Here is an 11,558-nt window from a genome sequence, read left to right on the forward strand (position 1 = left end):
TGCTTAAACTGCCCCCTGGCTGAACACTCTTCTCTTTGGCTTCCTGGGTTCCACCCCTTCCTCCTGCTCTTCCAGCCTGCTACTCTGTACTACGCCTGTGCTTACCATTACTCTCACATAAAAACATCTTACAGGCAATTGTTGTAGTTGTTACGTGCCGTCGAGTTGGACCCAACTCATAGCGACCCCTCCTTAGGTTTTTGAGGCAGTATCACTATGGAAGTAGATTGCCTGACCTTCCGAGGAGTGGCTGATGCGTTTGAACCACCAGCCTTCTGGTTAGCAGTCAGGTGCCTTAGGCACTATGCTACCAGAGCTCCTTTATGGGCAATTAGTCTAGTGCTTATTATTCATTGGATTTTTCCAGTGTCTGCCCTGTTGTACTAACATGATACGATTCAGTTTCATTGAAGTTCAATAATTTTACTATAATACAGCTGGCTGTTGACTCATGTATCAAGTTCCACTTGGATATAGTATGTCTTTTCAGTCTTTAAATTACTCAGTTTTTATTTCTGGGACGTTTTATCTAAATACATAAAATTTCAGTTCTTTTAGGCATATTAGTTATGAACATGTTAGATCTCCTTTGTTGTTGTTGTTATGTGCCATCAAGTCGGACCCGACTCATAGCGACTCCTCCTTGGGTTTCCGAGGCATTATCACTACGGAAGTAGATTGCCCCATCTTCCTTCCGAGGGGTGGCTGGTGGGTTTGAACTGCCAGCCTTCTGGTTAGCAGTCAAGTGCCTTAGCCACTATGCTCCCAGAGCTCCAAGATCTCCTTTACCAACCATTATCTTCCATGTTTTAGCTCTTTTCTAAAACAAAAATTAAAAAACCCCAAACACCTTTATTTTTACTTCTTTTTATTTACTTGTATCAATTCTAGACTGTATGGCCTTCACTGTGTTTTCAGCAGTATATCTTCCTATTTGCTGCTTGTAATTGGATTCTGTTTCTGGAATGATGTTACTTTTACTTCTACTTTGAGTTTTGCTAGATCATGTTTCACCTCATTCTATTACCTTAATCATCTTTTCTCTGATGTTTATTGTGGGTCTGTTCTTTGCTCTTGCTCTCCAGAGATGACTACTATATTAGATTTTTAAAAATCAAGGTGCTACTTTTCATCATAAGTTTTATCTGCTTTTGACAGCTATTTCCTGGTGATTGTTCTTCATCTGCCATTTGTTTTTTCTAATTGTATTCTTTTCTTTTTTCTTGTATGTTATATAGATCTTGTTTTGTTTCCTTCTAACCTATACTTCTCTCTCAGTGAGGGATGTTCTTCTTGGATCATCTCTCTGCCTTACTCAATAGCTGCTTGTTTTGAGTGAAATTTGTTTTATTTCCTCTTCATCCTTTCCTCTGTTTCTTAAGACTTCCTTCTAAGAGAGTTCCTGTGTTTAGTGTTTGCACTTGTTCTGATGTCAGATGGGGGTTGCTGGTTTTGCCTTTTCAGGGTATGCCCCTGTTAACTTTGGAGAACTATGCATGCATGACCCCTCTGTAACCTGTTGTGCCTGGGTTGTCAAGTACTTGTGTTTGATCTTCACTGCTTTTGATAGTGTTCCCTGAAAGAATACTTTGGGATTACAAATAACTGTTTCATTGAAGATTGTTTGTATTTTGGTTTCATAATACTCCTTTTCATCTTCTAGGAGAAGGGGAAATTGTTTCTTACTCTGGGTTTAAAACTGAAAGTTCAGTAATTCTTTGTGAAAATCTGTTTCTTGATTGGTATCTGTCCCCAAGTTAGCATTGGCTACATAACCATACATCGATGTTTCTGATAGTTCACTGACCAGTATTTGGCAATTATTCTACATATGTAACAGAGAACTCTGCATTGGTCCAAGAACACTTGATTACTTCACTTTCATAAACCCATACTGACTATTACTAATTCTGTATTGACTTCTCATTTGTAGTCTACTAAAGGAGAATTAACTGCACTTATACATCAGCTTCAAGAAAAAGAGAAGCTACTTGCTGCTGTGAAGGAAGATGCTGCTGCTGCGAAGGATCGGTGTAAGCAGTTAACCCAGGTGAAGACATTCTTACATTCAAGGGACATACTTGTTGTATAAGAAGCACATAAAAAACTTTAGAAATTGTCCCTAGTATATTTGTGTAACAAGTTTATGCCCAGCCAAAAAGTTATTATCTGACAGTATTTTTTTTTGTCTCAGTCTTTGATGATAATATAATGTACATTTGAATTATGAATGTAAAATAACAGAACTTATAGATATCCTAGTTTCTGAATTACAGAAGTATTTGGATATTGTATGGTTTAATTGGATCTAACATAGAAGAATTCTCTATAGAAGCACAAAACTTGGTATAATCTTATTTGAATTCAATTTATAGAATAAAGGGAGGCTCTCACATAGGTAGTTTATTTGTGGAGGTTCTTGTTATAAATATTTTTATTTAATCAATGGAAATCATAAAATCCTAGAAATTGTAGTCTGAGAAGTAGAGAAAAATCTTTAGAACATCACATAGATGAGAGAACAGAATTGAAACTCTATAGAAATTATGATCTCATTCCCCCTGAAGTGCTTGTTTCTCCTTTTGGGGAGTAAATAGAATAGTGAGGTTTATTTATGAAATCACCTTGCTACTTGATGTCATTATGAGAATGAATGGCCTTTGTCTTAGGCTAGGTTCTCTAGAGAAGTAAAACCAGTGACGCTCATACATACACACACATAGAGACAGAGACATTAACATTTATCTCAAGGAAATGGCTCACGCAGTTGTAGAGGCTGGCAAGTCCCAAGTCCATGGGTGAAATGTCAAGCTTCTCCTGAGTCACACAGCTGTAGGGGTTGATAAACTCAAGATTGGCAGGCAGTGTAGCAGGCTGCTGGCTTTAGAAGCTAAAGAGTCCAGTGTTCAGAAGGTAAAATGGCAGATTGTTGGCTCCCAGGCTCTGAAGGCAACAATAACAAGATGGGCAGGCAACATGGCAGGAACCAGAGATGATGACGAGCCAAATACTGGGTCCAAAATAAGCAGAAAACCAGACACCTTTCCCAAAGTTTTTCATATATACTGGAAGCAGACCACACCCTGAAGGCAACTCCCCTTCAACTGATTGACTGCTCACAGCAGATTTCATCATGGAGGTGACTACATCATAACTGCTAAGCCACTTAGAATCATGGACCAGCCAAGGTGACACACAACCTTAATTAACTATCACAGCCTTTATGAGGATTTGAAGAAAAAAAAATTAGTGGGAAAACTTGGCCAAATTAAGATTAATAAAAGTTGTTACTAAAATAAATAAGCTTCTTTCCTTATATTAGAAACTTCAGTATAATTTTATAAGACTAGTTTTCTGAAAGAACCTTGTGGCATAGTGGTTAAGTAATTGACCAATAACTAAAAGGTCAGTGGTCTGAACTCACTCCTTGTAAGAAAGATGCAGCAGTCTGCTTCTGTAAAGATTGAAAACTCTGTGGGGCAGTTTTGCTCTGCCCAGTAGGGTCGGAATTGACTCCACTGCAACAAGTATTGAGCTGTACAATTGAGCCCAGGTGGCGCACGTAGTTAAATGCTGAAATGCTAAAGAAAGGTTGGTGGTTCCAGACCCACACAGCACCTTCACGGGGAGAAAGAGTGGGTGATCTGTTTATATAAAGATTATAGCCAAGAAGACTATAGTGTAGTTCTACTCTGTTGTATGGGGTTGATGTGAGTTGAAATCTGACAGCAGCTAACCACAACAACAAGATTATGTATCAGTAAAAGTTTGAAAATATAAATGAATCAACTCTTAAGAGCAACCATAAATCATATAAAAATTTTAAATTTTGTCAAACAGTTTCTTATAGCAGAGGACATGACTACAGGTAACTTTATAATTACTTGGCTTTCTTACAGTTTCATAATTAATATTTGTTCTAGGAGTTTATAATACAACACAAAATGAAATCACTTCTAGAAGATTTGACTAGAAAGGATGATAAAAGCTTTGTTTTCTGATTTTTACTTTTGCTTATTTCAGACTTCCATTCTACTATGTAACTCTCTTCCCCTAGGAACACCCCGCCCTCCCCCCCCCGCCCGGTCTACTTTTTCCACATCCTACAAGGGAACTAGTACCTGGGAGTAATAGAGGATTAATTATTTTGCTTTCTTGTAATTAAGTTAGATACAAAATTTATTCTAGGTTTACAGATGTTAACTTTTAGACCAAAATGTGTGCTTTTTTTTAAAAAATGACTAAACCTTATTGGGAGATAGAAAAAGTGCCTTGATTAATGGCTTAGTTTGCTAATGCTACCATAACAAAAGTACCAAAAAGAGTTAGTTTTAAAGAACAGAAATGTGTTGTCCCAGAGCCTTGGAGGCGAAAATTCCAAAGCAGAGCGTCAGCTCTGTGGGGGGAATGTGTCCCTCCTGTTGGTGGTCCCAGGCATTCCTTGGCTTTTAAAGGGTTCTCACATGGTCTGTTTCCCCTCTGTGTGACTCTCTGTGTCTGTATTCTCTTTAGGCCCTAGTCTGGTGTCTCATTATTAACACAACAATAGAAAACCCCTATTGCAAACATACCAGTATTCACAGGTAGAGGGGTTAGGATTTCAACATTCCTTTTTGGGGATATAGAATTTAAGACATAACAATGAATGAAAGAAACAAATTTTGTTCCTGGCCAAAATGCATTTTAATTGACAATAAACAGAGTGGCAAAGCATTTATGAAGGAAATTGGTGTGAAGAGCCAATGAGATCCAGAAGACTATGGTTTTCTAAATCCTTTTGGTTTTGCCAAGTACCTGTGATTTCAGTTTATGGTCATTTTACTGAAATTAAATTTTTTTTTCTCATTTTCATAGCTTATCATAAACCAAGTCAAACTCACTGCCATTGAGTCAGAGCCAACTCATAGCGTCCCCTCCTTGGGTTTCCGAGGTAGCATGACTACGGAGGTAGATTGCCCAACCCTCCTTCTGAGGAGTGGCTGGTGGGTTTGAACTCTCAGCCTTCAGCAGTCGAATGCCTTAGGCACTATGCCACCAGAGGTCCCATAGCTTATCATACTTACTTTTAATAAGTTTTTCATAATTTGTATTCTGTTTCACTCTTCCAGGAAATGATGACAGAGAAAGAAAGAAGCAATGTGGTTATAGCAAGAATGAAAGATCGGATTGGAACGTTAGAAAAAGAACATAATGTATTTCAAAACAAAATGCATGTCAGTTATCAAGAGACTCAACAGATGCAGCTGAAGGTATATTTTCATTCTTTTGAAAACAAAATGTTTGTGTTTATTTAGTCAGTACACTATAAGTGTGTGCAAGGCCTTGTGCTAAGCAAGCAGCATATAGTGACGAGTTAAACTCATCCCTATCCTTAGTAATGAGTTTTTCTAGATGGGGATGAGGTGGGGAGGTAGGAAGCAGAGAAGTAAATGGACCGTTATTACACAGGTAAGCGTCAGGTGCTTTGGAACTATGGAGATGGGAGGTGGGAAAGAGAAGGATTGATGGGGAATGCTTGATAGAGGTGATATCCAGACTGCATGTGAAACAATTAGGCGTTGTCAGGTAAAGGAGTGAAGGAATGTGCATGTGGCATGGAGCGGAGATTCTGAAATTCCATTGAGTATAACAATTACTGGTTGTGATTCCCTAGTCCTATTCCTAGGGATGATGGTTTAATGGCTCTGGTTTGGAGCCTAGGACTGAGGTTTTTAATGAGTATACCCCAGATGTTTCTAGTACAGGATGTCCAGTGATAACACTTGTGAGAAATACAGTGACAGTATTTGGGAGTTAGGGCTTGTATGTTTATCAAGAAAAGATCTAGAGAGGTAAACCATGTTTAAAAGGCCTTATATACTTGAAGAGTATAGATCCAGTAAGAATTTAAGTATTATAGCAGTGTGATTATATTAGTATTTCAATTTTTCTAAATTTTATTTTATTGTTGTTTTTGAGAACATACATAGCAAACCTCTACCAATTTGACACTGATAATATTCTTTCAGTTGTGCAGCCATTCTCACCCTTCTCTGAGTTGTTCCTCCCTTGTTGTTGTTGTTCTTATTAGGTGCTTTCGCATTGTTTCCGACTCATAACAACCTCATATACAGCAGAACGAAACACTTGCCCGGTCCTGTGCCTACCCCACAAACCTTGCCTGAGCCGATCGTTGCAGCAACTTTGTCAGTCCACCTTGTTCAGGGCCTTCCCCTTTTTCATTGTCCCTCCACTTTGCCAAGCATGATATCCTTCTCCGGGTAATGGTCCCTTCTGACAGCATGACCGCAGTAGGTGAGACAAAGTTTGGCATTCTTGCTTCCAAGGAACATTCTGGCTGCACTTTCCCCAGGACAGATTTGTTAGTTCTTTTAGCAGTCCATGGTGCTTTCGGCACTTGTCGCCAACACCACAACTCAAAAGCATTGATTCTTCTTTGGTCTTCTTTTTTCATTGTCCAGCTCTCACATGCATATGAGGCGATTGAAAATACCAGGCTCTGTGTCAAGTGCATCTGAATCTTCAAGGAAATATCTTTGCTCTTCAGCACTTGAAAGATGTCCTTTGCAGCTGATTTGCCCAGTGCTGTATGACATCTGATATCTTGACTGCCGTCTTCATTGCTGTTGATTGTAGAACCAAGTAATAATGAATTCTTTGACAACTTCAGTCTTTTCTCCAGTTATCGTGATGCTGCTTATTGGTCCAGTTGTGAGGATTTTTGTTTTCTTTATATTGAGGTGTAATCCATACTGCAGACTGTAGTCTTCAATCTTCATCAGTAAATGTTTTAAGTCATCCTCACTTTCTGCGAGGAAAATTGTGTCATCTGCATAATGTAGGTTGTTAATGAGTCTTCCTTCAATCCCGATGCCATGTTCTTTTGCAATATAGTCCAGCTTCTTGGATTATTTGTTCAGAATACAGATTTAATAAGTAAGGTGAAAGGATACAATCCTGATACACTCCCTTCTTGATTTTAAACCATGCACGTCCTCTTGTTCTGTTCGAATGATAGCCTCCTGATCTATGTACAAGTTTCTCATAAGTACAATTAAGTGTTCTGGAATTCCCATTCTTCTCAATGTTATCCATAATTTGTTATGATCCACACAACCAAATGCCTTTGCATAGTCAATAAGACACAAGTAAATATATTTCTGGTATTCTTTACTTTGAGCCGGGATCCATCTGACATCAGCAATGATATCCCTTGTTCCACATCCTTTTCTGAATCCAGCCAGCATTTCTGGAAATTGTCTGTCAATATACTGTTGTAACCATTTTTGAATTATCTGTAGTAAGATTTTACTTGCATGCAACATTAATGATATTGTTCCATAATTTCCGCATTCTGTGGGATCACCTTTCTTTGGAATGGGTACAGATAAGGATCTCCAGTCAGTCGGCCAGGTAGTTGTCTTCCAGATTTCTTGGCATAGCCAAGTGAGTGCCTTCAGCATGGCATCCGTTTGTTGAAACATCTCACTGGGTATCCCGTCAATTCCTGGAGTGTTTTTCGCTACTTCCTTCAGTGCAGCTTAGACTTCTTCCCTCAGTACCATTGGTTCTTGATGATATGCCACCTTCTGAAATGGATGAACATTGACCAGTTCTTTTTGGTACAGTGGCTCTTTGTATTCTTTCCATCTTCTTTTGACATTTCCTGTATCATTCAATATTTTGCCCATAGAATCTTTAGTATTGCAACTCAAGGCTTAAATTTTTTTCCTAATTTCTTTGAGCTTGAGAAATGCCAAGCAAGTTCTTCCTTTTTGGCTTTTCAACTTCATGTCTTTGAACATTTCATTATAATAATTGTCTTCTCGAGCTGCTCTTTGAAATCTTCTGTTTAACTCTTTTGTCTTGTCATTTCTTCCATTTGCTTTAGCTACTCTCCATTCAAGGGCAAGTTTCAGAGTCTCTTCTGACATCCATTTTGGTCTTTTCTTCTTTCCTGTCTTTTTAAAGACCTTTTGCTTTCTTCATAGATGATGTTCTTGATGTCATCCCACAATTCCTCTCATTTTCGGTCATTGGTGTTCAGTGCATCAGATCTGTTCTGTTTTTTTTTTTAATGCATTTTATTGAAATATAATTTATGTACAGTGAAATACATAAAACTAAAGTGACACGGGTCAGTACATTTTTTTTTTTTAGTAGGTTCCCTCCCCTCCCCTTCCACTTTTCTTTGTTGGCAAGCAACAAAGAAAGTTTTCTTCTATATATAAACCTTTCCTTGACCCTCCACAACAATGAACTAATACTGTATTTGTCCTTCTGTGATTGACTTATTTCCCTCAGCATAATGTCCTCCAAGTTCATCCATATTATGTGGTGTTTTGCAGACTCTACATTATTCTTTAGTGCTACATAGCATTCCGTTATGTGTATGTACCGTAGTTTGGTCATCCACTTTTTGACTGATGGGCACATAGGTTGTTTCCATCTTTTTGCTATTGTAAATAGTGCTGTGATGAATGTGGGTGTGCATATATCTATTCCTGTGTTGGCTCTCACCTCTCTAGGATATATACCTAGTAATGGGATTGCTGGGTCAAATGGTATCTCCAATTCCAGCTTTCTAAGGAATCGCCATATTGCTTTCCACAGTGTTTGTATCACTTCACAGTCGCACTAGCAGTTTATGAGTGTCCCAGTCTCTCCACATCTCCGCCAGCATTTGTTTTTTTTTTTTTGTCTTGTTGAACGTTGCCATCAGTGCTGGGGTGAGACAGTATCTCGTTGTTTTGATTTACACCTCTGATGGCCAGTGATTGTGAGCATCTCTTCATGTATTAGCTGGCCACCTGAATATCCTCCTTGGTGAAGTGTCTATTCATGCCTTCTGCCCATTTTTCAATTGGATTGTTAATTCCTTTGGTGTTGAGGCATTGGAGTTTTCTATAAATCTTAGAGGTAAGTCCCTTGCCAGATATGTAATTACCAGCAAATATGAATTTGTTGCTATCATTTTTGTTATGTTCTTTTTCGTGGTGTCAATTTCTTTGTTCTATATAATTTTCTATGTTGAGCTTGTTTTGTTTATGAATTGTGTTATCACTTCCTTTGTTGCTATTGTTTTAGTATTTGCTAAATATTTGTGCTGGTCCTCTTATTTTGATGTGAAGTTTTATCATTTTTCTTTGAGGTTACCCTGTGATTTATAGTTTTCTTCCCAAGTTTAGCACATTCTGTTCTATATTGTAGTTGTCTTGACATCCCTACCATCTAGAAGTTCAGTAACAACACAGTTTTTTCCCTCTTTTTGGTTTGTAGTTGTCCTCATTTGTCGGTTGGTGTCTCTGGTTCCCTGTTTACAATCTTGTAGGCTTATTTACTTTGGACACTTCCATAGTTGGGTTGGTATATGGGTTATATCATCATGTGTGTTAATGGACAGTTGTTGTTGGCTGTTGTTGCTTCTCTGTCCAAAGGGTTCCCTTTAGCATCTCTTGTAAGTTTGGTCTGATTTTAACAAATTCCCTTAATTTCTGCTTATCTGGAAATGTCTTAATTTCACCATCATATTTGAGGGACAGTTTTGCAGGGTACATAATTCTTGGTTGGAACTTTTTCTCTTTCAGGGTTTTATATATACCATCCCATTGTCTTCTTGCCTGCATGGTTTGTGCTGAGAAATCCAAGCTTAGTCTTATTGGTTGCCTCTTGTAGGTAACTTTTCATTTTTCCCGTGCTGCTCTCATGATGCTTTCTTTGTCTTTGATTTTGGTAAGTTTGTTGATGATATGTCTTGGTGATTTTCTTTTGGGGTCTCACCTTTTTGGGGTTCGTTGGACTTCCTGAATGGATATATTCTCATTTTTCATCATATCAGGAAAGTTCTCTTCCAAACAAATCTTGGACAATTTTCTCAGTGGTTTTATTTTCTCTTCCTGTTCTGGAATTCCAGTGGCATGTAGGTTATTCCTTTTGATGGTATCCCACATGAACCTTAGGCTTTCTTTATTTTGTTTTGATCTTTTTCCTGATTGATCTCTTTCCAAAGACGTATTGAGGTATTTGCTTTCAGTCTCATTCCATTGCATCAGTTCCACTCCTTTGCCCTTTCAATGTATTATCTATTTCTTGACAATTTAGCATTAATCTTCTGGATTTCTTCAGTCTCATTCCATTGCATCAGTTCTACTCCTTTGCCCTTTCAATGTATTATCTATTTCTGACAATTTAGCATTAATCTTCTGGATTTCTATCTGTAGATTTTGAATCATTTCTAATTTTTCATTTATTTTATCATTTTGTTCTTGTATTCTGAAATTCTTCTGAAGTTTTGTCTGTGTTTTTCTTGATCTGTCTCTCAATCCTTTTGTCTGTTTTCCTCGATCTGTCTCTCAGTCCTTTGAAGATATCTAAATATAATTCTTTCGAATTCCTTATCAGGGAGTTCCAGTGATGCGTCTTCCTCAGAGATGTGTTTTGGGTCTCTATCCTGGTCCCTTGTTTCTCCTGCTTTATCTTGCTTCTTTGTGTGGACTGTGATGTTCTGCTGTGTCTGAGGCAGTTTGGCATTTTTGTGTTTATATTTAATTGGTGATTTTATGTTGAGTGACTTGCCCATGATTTTAGTTTTGATTTGTTTGTGTGTTATCTATGCAAGCAGGGTACTGTGCTGTGCTCCTCTATTCACCAGTTGACAGCACTTATACACTCACCACCTGCTTCCTTTCTTGTTGTCAGCCTCTTGAATGTCCCTGCCGACCTTGGCAAACAGAGCCTATTCTTAGGTCCCTGGAATGCGAATGAGAATGCTATAACTTTAAAATCCAAAATGGTTGCCACTTGTAAAGATTCAAAATGACTGTGCCCCGGTCACTTTAAATATCCAAAATGGCCACGCTTGTAAACATTCAAAATGGCTGCACCCTTGGTCACTTTAAATATCTATAATGGCCGTCACTTGAACCCATTGAAAATGGCTGTGCCTTCGGTCACTTTATATATCCAAAATGGCTGCCGCGTGTAAACAATCAAAATGGCTGCACCCTCTGGACAGCGGAAAGTCAAAAGTTCAGGTTGTCTCCCTTCTTGCTGTTTCCCTTCCTAGTCATAGGCCACCAGCGCAGTTGTCCCTGCAGCCCTTGGTGACCAGGGCTGATCTTCAGGTCAATTCTCAGGTCCCAACACCACTTGGAAATATTCAGGCTGTTGGTTCCATCAGAGTAGCTGACAGTCCGCAGCTCCGACCATCTCTGTATTCACTGTTTTTGTTCAGGTTTTTCCACTAGGTGCCGAATCCACTTCTGTATAGTTCTTTCAAAGCTCTGGTCTCCAGGATTATCTTCTGTATCTGTCAATTGGATTTTCTTTTCTTTGTTGAAGAGGGTCTGTGTCGCTTGTGTGCCTATTCCTCCATCTTATCAGAATTCCTCTCAAATCTATTCTTTCCAAGCCAAACGAAACCAAACTCACTGCAGTGGAGTCAGATCTGACTCATAGCCACCCCTCCTTGAGTTTCCAAGGCAGTATCACTACGGAAGTAGATCTCCCAACCTTCCTTCTGAGGAGTGGCTGGTGGGTTTGAACCACCAACCTTCTGG

At 38.6% G+C, this 11,558-nt stretch overlaps 1 protein-coding gene across 1 annotated transcript in view; it reads left to right on the forward strand.

Annotated features, from left to right (window-relative positions):
- Positions 1–11,558, forward strand: part of KTN1 (kinectin 1) — a 143,428-nt gene that overhangs the window by 23,880 nt on the left and 107,990 nt on the right. The window contains exons 5-6 of the mRNA XM_007948366.2: positions 1,934–2,050; positions 5,109–5,249. Coding sequence (XP_007946557.1) covers positions 1,934–2,050; positions 5,109–5,249 — 258 coding nt within the window. The remainder of the gene's footprint in view (positions 1–1,933; positions 2,051–5,108; positions 5,250–11,558) is intronic.

Source organism: Orycteropus afer, unplaced genomic scaffold (assembly GCF_000298275.1).
Source record: "Orycteropus afer afer isolate SDZICR_OR568_19922 unplaced genomic scaffold, OryAfe1.0 scaffold00214, whole genome shotgun sequence".
NCBI classification, from domain to species: Eukaryota; Metazoa; Chordata; class Mammalia; order Tubulidentata; family Orycteropodidae; genus Orycteropus; species Orycteropus afer.